The 22,071-nt window shown below is 39.8% G+C and overlaps 1 protein-coding gene across 2 annotated transcripts in view; it reads left to right on the top strand.

The window, feature by feature from the left end:
• Positions 1-21,954, top strand: part of LOC145405511 (zinc finger CCHC domain-containing protein 24-like) — a 22,179-nt gene extending 225 nt beyond the window's left edge. The window contains exons 2-5 of one of the 2 annotated variants that reach the window (XM_080276857.1): positions 1,537-1,667; positions 3,660-3,824; positions 5,091-5,157; positions 10,505-21,954. In XM_080276857.1, coding sequence (XP_080132983.1) covers positions 1,537-1,667; positions 3,660-3,824; positions 5,091-5,157; positions 10,505-10,506 — 365 coding nt within the window. In that variant the 3' untranslated portion in view covers positions 10,507-21,954. Of the gene's footprint in view, positions 1-1,536; positions 1,668-3,659; positions 3,825-5,090 lie in introns of both variants that reach the window. The other variant, XM_080276856.1, reaches the window with a different exon arrangement.
• Positions 21,955-22,071: the final 117 nt, after the last annotated feature.

The following is a 22,071-nucleotide window of genomic DNA, read 5'->3' as shown; positions in this document are numbered from 1 at the left end:
AAACCCACTTATTTTTACCTGTACCAACAAATGTTGAGATGGAAGATTTATGCTTAGATAATATGATAGTAAATCAGCGAATCCCTTGCTGCCCATTTAGGACCTAAGACTACAAGTGCCAACTCTCAGATATCAGCGCCTTCTGTAAAGAGGGTTGCGACAACTGTTTATCTGTGGTGCGATAGCAAGCAGGGGCTGAAGCAATGATAGGAATGTGTTCCACTTTAAAGTAAAATTATTCAGAGTTCATCGTTTAATATTTCATGCTAACATTTTAAATTAATATTACTATGCACAGCCCTATAACACCTTATTATCTTATGTGAGTTATGTAAACAATATGGCGGAGCTGCCACGGCTCTAATACCTCCATGACAGAACCATTTCGTCTTCTGATTTTAGCTTTTGACCTTTCTCCCTGAGAAGGGCACTTTTATTTCAAGGCCTCCATCTCTTAAATCCTTCATTTATGCCTGCAAATAAAATAAATAAATGAAACAAAATGTTCCGAATCAGATGCAACTGAATCAAATACAGTAGTTTTTCAATAATGTTGCTAAAGGAGACAAACATAAAACTGAGCCCAAAATAAAACGTCCATGGCGGATGGATGAAAAAAACACGCCAGTGTGGGTATAATTGAGTGTCGCCTCACCAACACCCCGGTATATAATTCATACAAATCACTGTACCAATGACAGTAACAGATGCCACTTTGTAACATTATAATAGCATCATTCAGGTATATTTCTCAGCATGTCAAGCAGGTATATATCTTTTGAGGTAGTGTTGTTCAGGTTGCAGGTGGCGTCAACACTGCAACTTGGCAAGGGCTGCAACAAACATGGTCTCCGCGCTTGCCCACTCTCATAAACACACCTGACACATTCGTTATTTACACCACTGTGAAGACTATTGTGGGAACCCCTTTGACTATTATTTCATTTTATCTATCTATCCATTCATCCATCTACCTACCTAACCATCCAGCATTCCATCCATCCATTCATCCATCTACCTACCTAACCATCCAGCATTCCATCCATCCATCCATTTATTTATATCATTTTCTAATCTATCTGTGTATAATCCATATCATGCTTTACCTGGACATTTATTTTTCACATACACATTTGTCTTGTCGCCTCCCTTCAATACAGCATGCCAACTTGCTATTTACATCAGTGTAGAAACTATTACTGAGTCCTTAAACAGTATCTATTTATCTATTTATTTACTTTATAGCCTAGATCATGCTTTACCTGTCCACTCATCTTCCACATTACCTACGGAGCTCCTAGGTCATCTGGCCACAGGTACCATTAAACTTACAAATATACCTCTTTGGAGCATAAAAATATTAAGACAAAAAGCAAAGACAAAAACACCAGATCACTTTCAAATCAATCTGTCATTTTTTTCCCCGCATGAGTTATAAAAATATTAAGACAAAAATCAGAGAAAAACAACACATCACTATCAAATCAATCCTTCGTTTATTTATTGATTGATTTATTTATTTTTGTTTTGCTGCAGGAGAATTAGCCGAACAGCTGAGTGAACTAAGCCTGGGCATGGACAAGAAGGGTAAAGGCAGGAAGCTTCCCCCCAACTACCTATGTCACCTGTGCTTCAAGAAAGGCCACCATATTAAGGAGTGTCCACAGGTGAGCTGACAGAATATTTTTTTTTACCTTTTTTATCATTCGTCTAGCCTAGATTTTGTTTTCTTCGTCTTCTTTCTCCTCCTCCTCCTCCTCCTTCTTCTACTTCCTCCTCCTCCTCTTCCTTCTTCTTTTTTTTTTTGTTTCTTCTTCTTCTTTTTCTTCTGTGTCGCCTGTTCTTCAGGAAGGGACACCTCATTGAGGGGTGTCTGCAGATGAGGTGAGCAAACTTTTTTATTTTTATCATTTGTTTAGCCTACAATTTCCTTTTGCTTCTCTCTCTCTCTCTCTCTCTCTCTGCAACAGCTATCAGACCAATGCAACCCCACTGATCTACCACTGATAACATTCTTCACACCTTCCTTATCTAGATCACTTCATTCCTATCTTACATGATAAATAAACCACACTTAAAATAATAAACACCCATGACTTACCGTGATCAGGAAGGAACTTTTTTTTATGCATGGAAGGAGGAAGCAAATACATTTTTTTTTTTTTTTTTGTTAATTGATTTATTTTGAAGTGAAAGCCTTACATAACGATGATGCTGAAAAAAAAAAAAAATTGAGATGACATTAATAACTACAGGATAGTCTGTATATAGCGCTTCACGAGAAACACCTGGGAATCTCATGTGTGTCTGGGACGGCTCAAACTGCTGGTGTGGGCGTGGATGTGGTAGTGGGAGTAGGAAATGAATAACCGGTGCAGGACAGACACTGATATCCCTGACTCAGCCGTCTCTGCAGCACAACAAATCACCGAACGTACATACACATACGCACACATATACATAAATATACATACATACATAAGAAACATCTACCTACCTACCTACCTACCTACCTACATACATACATACGTCCATACATACTTACACAGCTACACGAAAACCTACTACCATTGCTACACCGTCGACTTATCAACAACACTGCAACAGGACATAATACTTTCGTGCGTAACCTTGGTCATGATAACGGTAGGGATTGCACAGATATACCCTGATCGTCATTACGCATACAAGCCGCGATAAGCAGGATGAGGCTTAGACACAGCTGATAAGACACGTGGAAGGCGCATGCTACTGTTTGTATCCGGGACATTGCGTTGTGTTCCCGTCCCTGTCCTGAGATTGGCTAAAACGATGTGTAGTGTTGTTTTCATAAGCACTGCAATATTTGGACAGAGAGAGAGAGAGAGAGAATTCTGTTTTATATACTTACGTCTAATATTACGTCACCATGTTGATGTTACTGCATAAAACACACAAATGAAGATCAATATTCAAACATCACGGCATAATGAAATATAAGCGTCAATGGTTTTAACGCTGAATATATTAAATCCCAAAATATATTACGCCACTAAAATGACACTCTAAGCTCAGCCATTATGCGATTTCCAACATTATCATCACTTCAACGATACAGGGGTAATTGAGAACTCTTATCTACCGTTAGTTCTCTGCCCCGCTGACACTTGGCAATTGTTAAGTAATGTTTATCGCTATGCACATCAGTATTTAAAACCTGTTACGTTCTTGTCACGCGTCAAAACCTTCGCGTCACAGTTCAGTACAGTTACCCAGTCAACGAGTTGCTGAAAAATAAACTTGTGATTTGTGACGCGCTCTCAAAATGGAGGGAAACAAAACGGTGAGGGACGAAAAAAGACTGCTGATCTATTTATGTATTTATTTATATTTACACACACACACACACACACACACACACACACACACACACGTAAATACCCAAACACGTACAGTAAATACCCATACACACACACCACCACACTCTCCCACTGACACTCTCTCAATCTCACACCCACTCACTCACACACCAACACTCCCCCACTCACATTCCCTCATAATCTCACAGCCACTCACAAACCAACACTCCCACCGCCTCTCACACCTACTCTACGTCAAGTCAGGTTAGGTCAGGTTAAATTCCCTGGTATTCTTCTACACTAAGGCCTTCTCACCGGCAGGCCCGCCCTAAAGGTGAAGGACTGACCCCGTACCAAGGCAAGAAGCGGTGTTTTGGTGAGTTCCGGTGTACCAAGTGTAAACGCAAGTGGATGAGCGGCAACTCCTGGGCCAACTGTGGACAGGAGTGTATCAAGTGTAGGATTAATGTGTACCCGCATAAACAAGTAAGTCTGACCTGGTGGTGGTGTTTTTGCTGTCCTAGTTTGAGGAGGGGCAGCGAAATGGCAGGGGACAGGGCGACACGGAGGCGATTTGTTTATGGCAACCCCTTATGGAATTATGTGCATGTGAACCCGGTGGACTGCAGATTGAAATATTCCTTCTTCTGCGGCCTATCAACCCTCTATCCACGGGCAGGGAGGAAACTGAGGGACGTTCTTGTAATTGGGTACAGGAGTCGCCTGGCTAAACTAGTGCCACCACGTGAAGGCGAACCTCTCCAGCATCACCTTGTTCTGAATGTATGTTTCATGTATGTATGTTTGTAATACACACACACACACACACACACACACACACACACACACACACAGTATAAAGTGCATGAACGTCTGCACTCACAAGAAGCAAGATTGTACGTCTGTTACGCTCATGTGAACGTAATTTAAGACTTCTCACTTACATATCTGTCCAAGTCCCATGGCCCAGTCACACGAAGTCTCTCTCTCTCCCTCCCTCCCTCTGTGTGTGTGTGTGTGTGTGTGTGTGTGTGTGTGTGTGTGTGTGTGTGTGTGTGTGTGTGTGTGTGTGTGTGTGTGTGTGTGTACATATGAGAAATGTGCGAGGATGATGGTATAACTGTCTCACACGTAATGCATATGTGTACAAGTAGAGAGAGAGAGAGAGAGAGAGAGAGAGAATGCAGGTGATGGAGTTACACCTGCTTTTACTGCCTATACCTTGTTGTTGTTGTTGTTGTTGTTTTTTGTCATCCATGCACATTCATACATGTAGCCTAACCCATCAGTGTACAGGGTTTCAGTGGGGGGGATTTCTGTCGGACATGTATTTAACGTACCCCCCTCAGCCTACCAGCTCATAGTCGGGAAACTCATTATGTTTGTACCCTGCAGTTCCCTCCTCTATTAACTTTTGAAGATGCTTAATTCCGTCCTGTTTAAAGGGACATAGGCACTAATAAATGTATCTTTGTGTATATATCTATCTTGGGCCAGATTCCGTAAGGGGTGGCCATAAACAAATCGCCTCCATGTCACTCTGTCCCCTGCCATTTCGCTCCCCTGCCCCCAACTTATCTATATAAATCGCCTCCATGTCAGCCTGTCTCCTGCCATTTCGCTGCCCTGCTCTCAACTTACCTATATAAACCGCCTCCATGTCAGCCTGTCCCCTGCCATTTCGCTGCCCTCCCCCCAAACTTATCTATATTTACACCTATGCTAATTCTACCTCCCTGCCTCTCTCCACAGCGGCCTCTAGACAAACCTGACGGATTGGATGTGTCTGACCAGTCCAAAGTGCATCCCCAACACCTCTGTGAGAAGTGCAAGAGTCTAGGTTACTACTGCAGGAGGGTTAACTGAGCCTACCTCTCTCTCTCTCTCTCTCTCTCTCTCTCTCTCTCTCGCTTTATTATTCAAACGTGCCATATACAGCCTCGATTCAATTTAAAACCACTCGTATGCTATTATACTCTCTCTCTCTCTCTCTCTCTCTCTCTCTCTCTCTCTCTCTCTCTCTCTCAGCTCTCAACTTACCAGCGACTTAACCCTTAATTACAGAAACGCTCCTATCTCCCAGCCACTGTCTTCAACGCCTCTCATATTCCCACTATCGCGCCCGTATTCTTAACTTAGAAGGCTTCCTAGCATCTTTTCCTAGTCGATTTATCCTTATATTACATCTCAGTACGCCCTTGTATGCTATCAGTAGTTTACATATCGAAATAAATAGCACACAAGAATACATTACCCCACTCCTGGTCGGGATAACTCAAGTATTCTATTTAAACTAAAGTCAGGTAATTCTGATCAATTGAGTGTGTTACAGGAGCTCCAAGTGTTAGCATATCACCATTAACACTCTCAGGCACGTATTCTCGGGTAACACCTCTAACACCTCTTTCCTAGCGACTTATTTTTTGATTACCCTTTTGTACGTTATCTATGCAGAGTATGACCACATTTACAGGATTTGCCGTACATAATACAAAACAGAACAGTACGGTGTAACGAGCAAAATAAATCGCTTAGGAAAAGGTGTTAGGACCTCAGATTCACACCAATTACTCTCAGATCATGAAAATCGTCTGGCGCAGCTGCTGCAATGGAATACTGGAGTTTCCCGACCATGAGAAGGTTAACGTACTAGATCCAAAAATAAATCGGCAAGGAAAAGATGCTAGGTAACAGTAACCGATGAAAATACATGCCTACAACTTCTTGCTTTTCCCGCCCTCCTCAAAAATATTATAACCCCGGCGCTTCTGCCTCGACGACCGGGCGCCATGTTGGAAGGTAAAGTACTGTGTTTTATACTTATATTTCCCGCCCACAACACGATGGTAAATATTATAACCCCAGCGCCTCTTGGAAGGTAAAATGTAACTAGGTTTATATTCATTTTTTAATTTCCCCGCCGAAAGCAAATATCATAACCCACGCCATCTTGAAAGGTACATTGTTTGTTTACATATATATATTTTTGCCAAGTATCTGCTCTCTGTTGACAGCTGCCTGTGATATATGGCAGCTGTGGCATTCTGATGATATTTATGACTTCTTTGGAGGCTCTGTTGCATGAAGAAAATAAACAGGAGAAAAATTTCAGACTGAGGAAAGTTGGGAAGAAAGTCTGTTGTCATACCGGCGGTGTATTTGTACTATGAGAAATCTTAATTATATACACAATAACATACGATAATACCATGACACGAAACTACATTCATTTATATCCAAGTTTATCTTTTTTTTTTTTTTAATGCTTGGAGGAAGGAACCAAAGGCCAGGAGCACGCATGATTATTCCTTCCAATAAAAAAATAAATAAATAAAAAATAACGCAAGTCAAATTCAAGTAGTGCCATTTTTTCTGTGACAAATAAACCCGTTTTTTCTCGTTCACTAAAGCCTATACCTATAATAACTCTGAAGGATTAATTATATGTATATAACTCGCCAAATGTAAAGCATGTAAGAACGAGAAAAAACGTGGAAGATTGAGTGAGACGAATGAAGTAAAGAAAAAATATATAAGAAAATAAGAGAAATAAGAGGAATAGAGAGAAAAAATATGGAGAAACGCGTGAGGGGAATGGCAGGAATACATGGAAAGAAAAAGGATGAGAAAAGAGTAGTAAGAGGAATGAGAGAAGTCAAAAATGTGAGAGGAAAGAGAAAAACAAATAAAAGGGCTACGGAAAAAAATAGAAGAAAAAAGAGTAAGACGAATGAGAAGCGCAGTGAAAAAAAAAAATGGAAGAGAAAGGAGTAAGAAGACTGAAAAGAGTACAGAGGAAAAACGCACGGAAAAAAGAGAGAAGAGGAAGAGGAACGACAGAACGAGAGGGAAAAAAACACGGAGGAAAGAGGAAAGAGTAAGACATATGAAAGGAGTACCAGGTAAAAAAAAAATGAAAGAGAAACGACTGCCAGAATGCGTATGGGTGACATGATATTAAGTTACTGGAATACTGTATACTCGTGGCCAAGTTCGTATGGTGTTTATATTTCGATGTTTACTTGTATGTTTATTGTTACGTAACCGGTGTAGTGACGGCACCGGGATTTGCTGAAGACTGGTGCTATTATGTTAAGGGGAGTTACGGCTTAATGGCTTGCTAATGTGTAGAAAAGAGTGATGACAATATTTACAAAGAAAAGGGGTTAGTTGTTCGTTACCATTGCTAGTCCTATTATTATTATTTTTATATTATCATTACTTACAGTTTACAAGGAAAGTGGGTTTAGTCCTCAGTAAGAATTATTACTTTAGTTATTGTTATTATTATTATTATTACTTAGTTTACAAAGGGAGTTGGTTCAGTTGCTAGTTACAATGATTAGTTTGGTTATTATTATTATTATCTATAGGAAATGCATGTTATCGTACCACAGCGATTATCAAAGTTATTTTCTGATTAATACCTCAATATTTAAGGTGGTCTCTTCAGTCATCAAAATTCTCAACGTTCCACCATAACAAATAATGTAATGCTGACTCCTCTTTTTTACCCATTATATAAGCCAGCCTTCAACTCCTTTATTAAGTTAAGACCATAGGGACGTATTCCTGTAGGCTCAGAAGGCTCCCTAGCACCTTTTCCTTAGTGATTTATTTTACCTATCACTCCTTAATATTCTCTTGTCTTTCTGAGGGGATACACATTATGCTATAGGAAGTAAAACTCAATCTCTTAAATAAATGATGTATTATTTTAGATTATTTTTGCCATTTTCAAACTATTATTTACCCTAAGACTACGATTCTCTAGAAGCTGCAACACACACACACACACACACACACACACACACACACACACACACACACACACACACACACATCGGACTGAAAGGCTCAACACAAAAAATATGAAAAACAAACCGCTAAGGAAAAGGTGCAAATACCCTCCAAGCTTACGTGAATAAGTTCCTTTCCTTTTAAATTTTAAGTACTACAGGAACACCGCTCTCTTCCTAGGCTTGCATCTGCCAGTATTTGAGAGCATGCATGAGAATTAGATGTTTATTTTAGCTTCTGGTACTATTTATATTTCTTTGCTGTGTATGAAGGGACAAGGTAATGCAGTTTATGATTATGATTTACTGGTATTTAAGCAGTTTAGGGGGTCTTGCATTAACGGTGAATTATATTTGTTGTTATTATTGTTATTATTATCATGACGATGACGATTATTATTATTATTATTATTATTTATATATTTTTTTATTGCAATGAGTAAGCAAAACAACACACTACTTAATGCTAGACTTATTCATCTTTGACTCCTTCACCCCGATTACCTCTTTATTTAATTACGCAATCTCTTGACGGCTTTATTCAATTACAGTAAGATCTTTTCGAAGCGGAGGGGTTAGACATATCCATCAATCCTTTCAATAAAGAAAAAAATTCCTTTCCAGTTTAAATCTTCCGCATATAGCAAGAAAGGTCTTTGAAAACTGTTTATTAATAATGTTTTTAAAAATTATATAGGCCAAGACATGTGAAGTAAACATGTACCGCTTGTGAGGAGTAGCCCCGCCCCCTCACGTGACGTCACCAGTAAACAAACACTCCAACCCTCCCGAGGCCACACGGGCGCTCGCTTTACTTCCACGAAACTGTTGCAAATCTTGATGCGCAGGAAGTGTGATGACGCATAATATAAGGGTTAACCTCGGAGTATGATTTTCTTACATTAATTCCCTCCGCTTAAGACCACTATATTAACTGCTAGAGTTTATTTACCATGGTTTCTCGCGGGACTTGTCAAAAACTGAAAATCTTGAGCTGAAAGTATGATGCGAAGATTACCGTATATAACTCCTCATGTCTTAGACCATCATATAGGCTGTACAGTTGTATTGACCGCACAGGCTTTCCTTCAACTTCTTGGTAACTTGAAAATCTTGCTGTGATGAGATGGAAAAAGTGTAATGACGCAGATTATGAACGGCAGATGATTATTTTTTATATTAACCCCCTTCGTTTAAGAGTATAATGAAAGACTTACGACTGTTCTCCAAGTCAAGAAAAGGAATGCGGCAATTTTTAGTTTTAGCAGAAGACTATGGTATAAAGCACAACAGGATGCTTTATATTTACTTCTCGTTGAGGTCTAGTACAATACAAGAGTTGCAGTTATTCTTGTATACTCTTATCACTCTTACCTGGCATAAAACTATCACCTCTCCATCATCTGTACTGAATTGTAACAAGAGACCGACACTAGAATTTGATGCCAGTCAGGAAGAAGTGCTATGGAAAATATGAAGAATCACAGTATCGTCTAAATCTACCACTGAGCTACGTAAAACAAACCGCAAAAGGGGAAAGATCTAGACCAAGATAAAAAACAAAAATAAATCATAGCTACCATACGAAGCTAGGAAAGGTGGCATTTTTCACTGTTATAGTAAAGGATTATGGTTTTCTTTCAGCCAAAATCATGAGTTACAATTATTCTTCCATTCAAGAGGCTAGGAAACGAGGCTAATTCTAGTTAATATTTTCGACTTTTTCGGTTATATTTCTTTTCGAGTGAAGGACGAAAACGCATGCACCTCTTCTCATGACTTCGTTTTTACTGTTTTCGTTATAAAATTAAACTTCCAAGAAACACTGAGGCGGTCTCTTGTCTTCCCAGTCTGAGTGTGATGATGATGATTTTGACGAGGAAGGGGACGAGGAAGATGACAAGGAAGGGGACGATGATGATGATAATGACGACGATGACAATGGCAATAACGATAACTTCCAACTAAACATAAACACAGGCTTGCAAGAGATGGTTCTACTGCTCCTTGTGTTGGCAATCTGCGTGAGTGTGTGTATATGGCCGTGGTGCGCGGGCACTGATAAAAATAGACATGACACTTGTGGCATTATGCGCTGCCTCTCACGCCTCGATGCCATACAAAAGCAGACGTAAAGATATGGTGGACAGACATCTCGATAAAAAAGAATAATACGGTACATACTAATACCAGGTGATTTTTTTATTATGACAGATGAAATACAGAGAGAGAGAGAGAGAGAGAGAGAGAACTGGGAGAGGCAAATGTAAAATCGTCATATTTTCAGTGACTTCATGTTTGATCTGACTCTGTTATAACACCAACCATAAGTTATTTGGAGAAGGAATTATGTCGACTTTCTGACAGAGACTACCATCGCGAGAGAGAGAGGGACGGAGAAGTGTAAAATATGCATCGGTCTTCACGGTTAGTTGCCTCAAGAAGCACAAGGGTCTAAGTATATGGTGTCCAGACGTCTCGTAAGAATAATCCCCTCTGACTTTTGAAGACTGAGGTACACCGGTTTTATGGACTGAGAAGGCGAAAAAGAAAGACTGACAGGAGCGAAACTTATACCCCCGACCCTCACGGTTAGTTGCATCAGTACACACAAAAGTATATGGTACGGTACCCTGATATCTCGTAAATAACAATGCAGTAGATTTCGCGGTACATAAGGGGGTAGAATGTTAAGTTTTTACGAGAGAGAGAGAGAGAGAGAGAGAGAGGAAATGGGGAAACGCAAGTATGATGCCCTCTTCTTCTTCTCCTCCTCCTCCTCCTCCTCCTTCTCCTTTTATAGATGTCAGACTCACTAACTTAATATTTACATAGCTTATTTATACTGATTTTTTTCCTTACTTTATGGAGTGTGATCTTTTTTTTTAACTGTTATTCTAGCTCGTCAGACGATTGTATTAAGGGGTTCAGAATGAATGGAACTGAAAGCCTTTGTGTGTGTGTGGGGGGGGAGTAAACAACTCAAATTAGCATCTCGTGTGCTTCTCTCTCTCTCTCTCTCTCTCTCTCTCTCTCTCTCTCTCTCTCTCACGACACAGTAAAGACGGCTACTACCAAGGAACCGCATTTTTATATATTTGTAAAGTTGCCAAATTTACATCATCTCCAACCTTCCTTGGAAAAATCACAGGCCTCTTCCCACAACAGAACAGCAGCAGCAAATTTCCAGTCTTCACCCCTCGTAGAAAAATAATAAATCTTCACTACTTGAGCACCCGTATTAACTGAAAAATAAAAATCTTCACTACATGAAAATCTGTATTATATGAAAAATAAAAATCTTCACTCTATAAGAACCCGTATTACATGGGGAAAAAAAAAAATTCACTATGAGAACCTGTATTAAGTGAACGATGTTTTGACGGCTTGCAGTGTTCATAGATTCCCGCCATTTTCAACCCTCCTCGGAAAAAAGAAAAAAGAAAGTAGAAGCAGGCACGTTTTCTTAGCGCGTTTGAGATACAAGAACTCGTATATCAACATTTCCTACAACAATTAATAATAATAATAATAATAATTAGAGAGGCATTCACTGGAGCGCATCTCTCCGACAAGGGCAACGTACTTTCCAAAACCACTCTTCATAATGGGTTAGGGTTTTATTTATCACTGATTAGGGCTTCGCCAAAAGCATTTCCCGGCTCCAGAATCTGTAATACGATCCGGATCGGTCCCAAAAGTTAATCGATTGCTCCCTGGGACATGAACTATCTACCCACCAAATTAGATCCGAATCTCTCTTTTAGTTTTTGAGTAATCCTGCTAACAGATAAACAAACACACAAACAAGGGTGAAAACATACTATCCCTGTTGGAGAATAATAAATTCCAAAACCATTCCTAGCCTCAGAATAGGGACAATGGACAATGTAATCTTCTTATCAAAATCAGACACCATTCACTGCCTAAGGAATATGACAATATGGCAATCTAATCCAGAATTCGACATTTCTAAGCCTGAGCATTAGCTATATTACACACTTTTCCTAGCTGTGGAACAAACATAATCAGACACCATTCCCTGCCTTGAAGTTAGTAGATTTAAGCACCATTCCCAGCCTTGAAGTTAGTAGAATTAAACACCATTCCTAGCCTCAGAATTAGAACAAAGGACATTCTCATCTTCCCTTAGCGTGTTGGAACGTCATTTAGTAACTTGAGCGAGCGTCCGTCTAGCCACGAAGGTCACTGAACTTAGAAGAGGGACGGTGGCGAGCAAAGCATTACTGTGTGCATTTCTTTACACATTTTCCTAGTCGATTTATCTTGCGCACCACAGTTTAATATCCTCTTGGGGCCTGTGCTACTGATGCTGAGTATGTTAATTTTAGTTGATACTGGGTAGCATTTTAAATGGCAACGAAGTGTAATGAAGGACCCTATTCTAAGTGGCTTTGGAGATTCGTACCGCCTCCTCCATAGCGATTTATTCTATGTATCAAACTTCAACTTTTGTATTTTACTGATAAAAACCATACCCGTATTTTGATTATATAAAGATACATAGCGTCAATAAGAGAGACGTGGTGTAATAAGCAAAATAAACAGCTAAGGAAGATGTGCTACGATGCCTCCTAGAACACGACAACATGGCGCCCGAGATGAGCAAGATGGCAGTAGATAATCGTGTCTGGAGAGTGATTACAGGAGTTATGGATGCAGAAAATTGGATTACGGCTTTTACGAGAGGTTGACGTGACAACTAGGGAGCGGGGCGAGAGGAGGAGAGAAGGTGGAGAGGGTCAGAGGGAGAGAGTGAGGGTTGGAGTGGGTGGTGAGAGGGTGGCTGTCTAAAGAGCCTTGACAGAGCGAACAACGTGCAATTGTCACAAACTTGAGAAAACGTAACATTCGTATGTATCCCTTCCCCTTCCTTCATACCACTGTCAGTTCAGGCACCGTATTCACGAACTTAAAAAAAAAGATCTAAAACTCGTGTGTGTGTGTGTGTGTGTGTGTGTGTGTGTGTGTGTGTGTGTGTGTGTGTGTGTGTGTGTGTGTGTGTGTGTGTGTGTGTGTGTGTGTGTGTGTAATTCCTGCTTGGCCTTCAAAGACATCGTTCCCTAAACTATTGGGGATTGTACTAAATATAAAATAAAGAATAGCCCCCTACCCCTAGCATTACCAAGGTCTTTTGTTAACGGTGTTCACTGTGTGCTGTCAAATGCCCGGCGAACCAGTACCTGTTTCGTATATTCCTGTTTGTTTATACGCTGCGTGAGTCCTGTTTATAGCCGACGTAAACAGGCCCTCCCCGTGTCACTCCACTCCCTGCCAAATATGGGAGCAAAAAACCAACTGAGAGGAGGAGGAGAAGGAGAAGCAGAGGGGGAGGTGTGAGGGGGGAAGGGTTAGATATTTGTGGAAACGCGCCAGAACCTACAGTTGCCAAGTAAAGAGCTTTTTTCCGCTATATCCAGCCATAATTATTTACTCCTATTTAACGAAAAATTTTGTTTTTTTATGGAAGGTAGAAGGAAGCAATGACCAGAAGCCCGCACGACTCTTCCCTCAAAGCAAAAACAAAACCTTTTTACCTTATCTACGGTACCTTAAATTTAATAATATTCTAGACCGCGGTAAAGTGTCAACGATTTTCTAAGTATTCTAACATTTTTTCTAACGTTTTTTTTTAAGTTTGTCGTTCAGGGCATTCAAGTTAATTCTTAGCAAAAGTGCTGAATTTGTGATTAGACTTGGCAACCCTGGGCATCGAGGAGTAAGAGAAAGAGGGGAGCTGTTCTACCCTCCCTGCCCCTCACCCATTCCCCTCTACAGTATCCTCTTCCTCCTTCCCTCCCCTCCTTCCCTCTCTCCTCCCTCCTTCCCTCTCTCCTCCCTCCTTCCCCCTCTCCTTCCTCCTTCCCTCCACTCATTCCCTCTCTCCTTCCCTCCCCTAAATCCCTTTCTCCTCCCTCCTTCCCTCCCTCCTCGACTCCCTCTCCATCGCCCTCCAAAATTACTGTAACTTTACTGTAGGGCCGTATTCTCGCTGAGGTCGATACCGTAACACCTCTACCTTATCGACTTATTCTGCCAACACCTTAATGCCCTCTTCCACGTTCCTGAATTCAATTTTAAGGCTACAAAATAACGCAAGGGAAATATTATGGCTCTACCCCCCGCCTCACGGTCTGTCTGTAGTGGACTCGTGTTAGCACCTCTTCCTTAGCGATTTATTTTTGGATAGGGTTGGGTAATATCCTTTTGTACGTTGTCTCTACAGAGTACGGCAATGTTTGAAAGATTTATATAACACAGAATAGGGTAGTATGGTGAAAGAAGGAAAATAAGTCGCTTAAGAAAATGGTGTTAAGGATCTTTGACGAGAATACGGGCCAATGTCGTTAAGGATGAGGTCCCAGGAAGACTCCTACAAGATTACGGCACTTAAAATGTCCCGTATGTGCAAATCTGTGTATTTATTATTATTATTATTATTATTATTATTATTACTATTATTATTGTGTAATTATTATTATTATTATTATCATTATTATTATTATTATTATTATTATTATTATTAGTATCATTAGTGTGTAATTATTATTATTATTATTATTATGATCATTAATATTATTATTATTATTATTATTATTACCTCTAATCCATATGTAGGTCATGGTTGCTGTTAAAAGACGATTTTATTGATTGGACTCCCCGTCGTACTGAAGGGGTTAAGACCTCACCTAACCCCAGTAGATCAAAAAGCTTTCCAAGACCTTTTTTTTACCGAACAGATGAGGGAAAAATTAAATAACAAGAAAATGATTAAGACCACACCTAGCCCCTTCAAATCAACGTCTCATGAGTTTTTTTTTAATAGGCCAGATAAAGGAAGAAAAAATAAAGTAATGCAAGAAAATCCTTATTAAAACTATCGCCTACCTAACCCCTCTAGATCGAAAAGTCTTCCTAGAATTTTTAAAGAACAGATGAAGGAAAAAATAAAAAAAAATATTCCACACACCAGCTGAATAAAATCACCTAAAGACAGCAATAATAAGCTGAAGTACTAATGTCTGAGGAGGAAGAGAATTAGCATAGGGAAAATCAGTGCTGTAATATATGTACTGCTTCACACTTTAGTACATCAGAGAGATTAGGATGTACTGTACGCTCTGTGCTCTTACGCCGCGCCAAACGTTACTGTAATGTTTGTAATGTTTATGGTAGTGTGGTGTATGTGTGATGGTACTGATCCTGTAGTGGTGTTTATGCTCTATGTATACTAGTGATATGGATTAGTGTGTATGTTTTGCTGGTATGGTTACTGTTTTAGCATGACTTAACCCCTTTCAGTGTGAGGACGTCTTACACACACACACACACACACACACACACACACACACACACACACACACTTGCTACCTCCATTAAGCAATAATTATTCAACTTACGCCAATTTTCTTACACTGATAAGGTAGTTGAGTAAATTGTCTACCCCCACCAGTAAAAAAAAAATATATATATATAAAGAAATAAAATCCTGACAATAAGAAAATAATGTCCTCGGCCTGAAGGGGTTAACAACGTAATATAAATACTCTTATGCCCGTATTCTCGTCGGTTTAGGAAGCTCCCCAACACCTCTTCCTAGGCGATTTATTCTCTGTTAAACCTTACCACCCTCTTGTGTGTTGCTTAGATCACTTTCATATCGCCTTACTCTGCATAAATGACGTGCAGAATCATATCACCCAGTCGTATCAAAAAATAAATCGCTAGGGAGAAAGTGTTGCGAAGCCTCCTTACACGAGAATAAGGGCCTTACTCTGCAATGGTATTCGCCAAGCTGTGCCTTATTACCCTTTATTATGTACTATTTTTGTAACCCTTGGCTTGTACTTAATACTGCAATACAGGGATCTTTGTATCAAGAAAGGACGATATGATGACGTTGTAAAGAGTCGTAGCATTTGATAGAAAGTGACTTATTTTTATACCAATGTTTCTTCTAAGGGCCTTAAGGGCGATATATTCCTATGGCCTGAGGGGCAGCTGATCCTATCTTGATGAGAGATGATATAGTGTGGTTTTGATGTAATTACTTATATATTATTCACTTTATTCACTTGGTATCAGGGAAGGCAGTGCACTACATGTTTTCAAGAGTATATATCTTTTTATAAGTAAGATATTTATTAACAGACGAGTCCTTTACTGCAAAATTGTTGCGTGTATAATTTTTACACGTAAGAAGTTTATCACCAGAAGTGTCCACTACTAATAAATTTTTCTTAGCAGATACGTCAAACTTTCTTACTTTAAAAATGGCCTGATTTAGGGGTTTCACAAATAAATATATATACTCGTACTTCGCACTGGTATATATGTTGCAAAGGACAATTAAGTTTTATTAAAAGTAAACAATTGAAAGCAAAGCAATACGAGTGTACTTATATTTTTGCTATGTTGACACTGCCCTCCCTCCATCCCGTACTAGAGTATATTAATTTGTACTGCCCTACGATGAAGCCTATGTTTAATCTTTTAGTTACCCCCGTTGATACAGATTTCAACACGGCAGGAGAGTTGATATAGAGTAGTATATAACTGACTGGAGCACCCCGTCAATTCCATTTTTTATCCTAACTACCTCTCTCTCTCACCCATGAATCTGTGGTCTGTGGTCTAAAGAAATAAATAATAAATGAATAAAGTATAAGGAGAGAAATCTATTCCCATATTTACCAGTAGCTGTGTTACATGAAATTCAATGTGCTTTAGAAATGGGGTAAACATAAGTCTCATTAATTACTAACTGCAGACCCTCCAACCTGATTACACCTGGCCATAAATCAAGCTAAAAGGGGTTGGGCTCTTTGTAAAATACGAAGCTAAAATGAGAGTCCTTGGTTACTAAATGAATAGACCCTCCAAGCTAATATCACCTGGCCATCAACCGAGCTAAAAGGAGGTAGGGATTCTGGCCAAGTTGGAGTAAACGCACTATTGACGAACTGATTTACTGCAACATCAAACTAGCCAACCAGCACAGGGCAAAAGACGACTGAAAAGGCTAGGATCAATGCCCCGTACACCCCCTCGGCTTAAATAGAGGTAAATGAGGTTAATCACACGTAATTGAGGTTAAATATTACGTAAGTGAGTGAAGGCCATGTTTTGGGGTGAGTGGGGGAGGTAAGTTACTGCTGACTTGTAGGTGGCACACAGGGGTTCAATGATGATGATGATGATGATGATGATGATGATGATGATGATGATGATGACGATTTCTGGTATCAAAATTAATAGTTTTATTGTAATGTTTGTCTCCCTATTTCTGAATCCCACTTACTCGTTTTTAGCATGAAATGGGGGTAAGATTATCATTACTACTATCACATTTACGCTTTTCCTACTTATGAATCCTATCTACCCATTTACTACTGGGAAACAGCGATTAGGTGGTGAGTGTTTGAACTGCCTATAAGTTCTGTCTGTTTACCTACAACTCGACGCCTTAATCCCGACAGGAGTGGCCAAAAACAAAGAACCTTCATGTTACCTATAATGTTTTTGATAAGACAGTGTTGTACTATTAATAGGTGTTTAGATTAGGCTGCTGACTATTTCTGCACTATCTTATTACGTATTATCTCTATCCTTACTACTGCTTATTATTTACCATTACACGTGTACAACAAACAATACAAGGGACGTGAGCCAGTAAAGCCATGAAATTAATATAGGCTACATTATTTCGTGGCATTTTCTAAGTTATGTTCCTGCATGCTTTGTAATTATACCGCAGTTATTATATACTGAGGACTGGAGAAAAATAGATGGCGTAAATGTGGGTGTTATACTGATGGGTGGGCAGTAAAAAGAAAATGTCTTTGCATTATTATTTAAATTGATTGAATGATGAGCGAAGAAAAGTTGTGTTTGAGTTATGATATACACTGATGGATGAGTGAAGAGAAAAAAGGGTATTTGAAATTAGTATATTCTGAAAGATGAGTGAAGAAAATAGGCCACAAACATAGAAGAAATGAATGATTCAGACTGGGTTGAGAAATATTCTGCTAGTACATGATGAAGGTAGGACAGGATATGCCTCTTACTTTTAATACGAGTAATAGTACCGCCCTCTCATTATCTGTAATTTTGTAACTACTCTAAGATCTAAGTGTCATAAAACCAGAACTTGTTTTGTAACTTTAGTATGATCTAAGAGTGGTGTCATGAGAACTAGAAGTGTCATATGAACTTACTCTGTACTTGTGTACGACGTAACAGTGTCATGGGAACCAAACTTATATTCTGTATTATATAAATGGGGTCATGATACAAGTGTCATATGCACCTATTCAGTACCTTCTGTATTATGCAACAATGTCATGAACCAGAATTTATTTTGTAACTTTTGTACGATCAAGTGAACCAGAAGTGTCATACGAACTTAGTCTCTACCTTGTGTATGCTGTAGCAGTGTCATATGAACCCCTGTGTGCCTCGCTGAGACTTAAGAGTGTTGTATTAGTGCCCTGCTGAGGACGTAGTGCTACACACAAACTTACGAACAATTCTATGGCGTAAAATTCGTTTCTCGTCAGCTACACGAAGGTCAACGAAAGAAGTGCCAAATCTTTTCAAATTTTACTTTTCCTTCAGATACAAATATTATACTGTATCTTACATTATCTTACCCAGTCCAGCTTATCCTATGCTACTCCTACCCTACCCTACCCTACCCATACCTACTCTACCAAACCATGCACTATCCTACACTGTCCTACCTTACCTTACCTTACCTTACCTTACCTTACCCTACCCTACTCTACAGTACCCTACCCTACCCTACGTATACCTTACCCTAACCTACCCTACCCTATCCCACCCTACACTACCCTGTCTAGTTACGCTATGAAATTGATCGTAAATGTGTGTCTGAATGCCTGACGTCTGTGCGGGTGAGTGTGACCATTCCACTAGCGGCTCGGGTCTGTGCCACGCCCCATATTTCCCCGGCTGGCCGTGGGGGGGGGCGCGGTGTGTGCTGTTCCCGACAAAGTGACGCCAACAAACCTTTATTTTCGACCTAACCACCACACTCTTACCCTCGCCAACAGTATTTTCTTGGTCGGTCTGCTCCGAAATTAGCCTCGAAAATAAATATAACGACAATGGGCATTATCGGCGCAGAAAACTATTGTGGAACCCAGACTTCAGATCAGGTATTACTGCACGTTGCAACAAATAACAGCAACTGTGGAATGGTGCTATTTTGGCAGCAGCCTGCCTCTACCTGCCACATTCTGCGCCAAGCCCTCTAAGAGTGTTGTCCTTCAGGCAGTGCTCCTCGGAAAAGGGATTGACATTTGGACAAAACGAACACTGGTAAAGCTGGGTTCTATCGGCTTCAATCCGCCCGGTAAATAATAGGCTACTGATACACACTTAATAACCGTAGACTTTTGCTCGTACTACTCGACTCTCATTTAGTCAGACTAGTTTCCCAGCAATACACCAACTCCCGGCAATATGACAAACTGGATGTCAGCTTTACTAACAATTAATTAATAACCTCATGAACTAAAATTTGTTTACCTGGAACCAACACAACCAACAGATGAAATGGCAGACTTTAACCTAGATCGCTAGAACGTTAGATATAAATAGACTTACTTAGTGTAAGGATGGTGGTGTTAAGTATGACATGTGTGACAAAGGGGGGGAACACACACAAGCTGTCAGCGGTAGACTGTGGCGGGGTGGTGGGCTTCATTCACATACCCTCACCTTCACACACACACACACACACACACACACACACACACACACACACACACACACACATACTGTTTTCTGATTAGCATTACTGTACTGTGAGGTAGGCCTATGTGAAGTAACTCCACCGCCCTGCGATGCCCGGGTCTTGATATATCGTTCTTGGATTACCCCGGGCTCAGCATGACACTCATACCCTTCTTCACTCTTTCTGCTTTATTTTCATCATCTATATTATCAAAACTCACAAAGCAAACACAATAAAACCTAAGAACTAGCAAGAGTCAAGAGAATATTAAGACTACTGTTGGCTTACGTAGCCTAGCTGGATGGGAGAAATAAACCCACATAGGCTAAGGACAGTGCAATGTTACTGACTGAGAATATACTGTTTTATATAAGTTCTACCTCTGGTTATATATATATATATATATATATATATATATATATATATATATATATATATATATATATATATATATATATATATATATATACGCCGTTTTCTTCACCGTGGGTATGTGTCGTGCTGATCTTTGGGTAACTATTTTATCTACAAGTCAGGTGGTGGTGTGCTTTAAGGCGGGGACCCAGTCAGTGAAGGAGGGGACTTGTGTGGCATCCAGAGGGGAAAGAGGGGGACTACCTCCTTTGATCAGAGATCCTTTTAATCTTCTCTGATTCATGTCCCGAAAGAGACCTAACAGCCTTTTATCTTTTTCACTGCCATGGATGCACATGGATATTATGTTCATGCTAAATCCAGACCATTTTACCGAGTTGAGGGAAGTTCTAGTGGTGCAGTTAACTGAGAAACCTTTCAGCCAACTGACTCCTATGATAACCTCCCTTGTGGCAGCATAAGGATAAGAGTCAGTAATGCGTCCACAAAAAGACAACAGAGGCAACAGGATTAGACAGCAATTAGGAGGTTCAAACCCTCTTTCTCTTCGCCACGCCAAACACGTAGAGTCGTATTCTCGACCGCTTTAGAGATTCCGCAACCCATTTTCCTCGGCGATTTCTTTTGCACATTACACAATAGTATCTTCCAGTATATCAGTATAAAGATATACACAAGAACAATTAAAATGTGTAATACTAAACAAATCGCAAAGGAAAATGTGCCACGACTCTGATCAGACGTGAATTCGGCCTCAGAAGTCCACAGATGATTTGTAAATTTTGGCCAAGTTATCAGGAGAAATTATATAGCCTGAATCCCAGTGTTGACAAAATATATGAGTTTTTTCCCATATACTCCGGCAGAATTTTTTTATTTATATATACGTTAAGTGTGTTTTATTATTATTCTATATGTTTTATGAGGATGTCTTGTATTTAAATATTAAGGAGTTTGTCACGGGAGCTGAAAGTCGCTAGTCTGATTACGATGACAATTTTCCTATTTTATTTTCGCTAATTCTGGCTATTATTTATTCCGGACAGACCTCTAGCAGCGAGGGAGTTAATGAAGGCTGTATCAAACCCCTCTTCTAAGCTGAACCAAATCGTCTGAAAGAAAATAAAAGGAAAATTACCCCATCGTACTGAAAAGTAAATTACTGTCTTCCAATTCATACTGTACTGAATGAATGCGACTTTTGATGCCCGTTCTTGCAAGGCGGATTTACCTGGATTAGTAAGCTGGATTTATTGACTTGAATACCACAGCAAAATCTACAGTGACACTACGATTCGCAACTATCACGTCTTTTTTTATTATATTCCTGCTATACCCAAAGGTTTTAATTTGCTTAGCTGAAACTACTGAAACTTTAGAGGTTAATTATATCCTTCACTTACCCCTTCAGTAATATGGGGTTCTTCTAAGCTGAATAAAATCGTCTGGTGTCGGCAAAAATACAATATAAAAAGACGGTTTGGTGGTGAAGGGATAAGCTGCTTAAAGTGTACTCCCGCCTCCTTGCAAGTGACAGTATAGGGTAGATTGTGAGCGCTGTACTTAATTACTGTACCACCTGAAAGTGTTACATTGTACACTTTATGATACTACTGTGTGCTCTCTCATACAATAAAAAACACTATGGCAAAATATACTTCCTTGTTTCTCTGTCCTAAAAAAAAATGGGGGGGAGGGACATACTGCATATTTACAATTGTGTTCCCTCATACCACACACACACACACACACACACACACACACACACACACAC

This window comes from Coenobita brevimanus, chromosome 67 (assembly GCF_032717465.1).
Source record: "Coenobita brevimanus isolate Jiangsu-jjx chromosome 67, ASM3271746v2, whole genome shotgun sequence".
Taxonomy (NCBI): Eukaryota; Metazoa; Arthropoda; class Malacostraca; order Decapoda; family Coenobitidae; genus Coenobita; species Coenobita brevimanus.
This window is presented reverse-complemented; position numbering and strand designations above follow the sequence as displayed.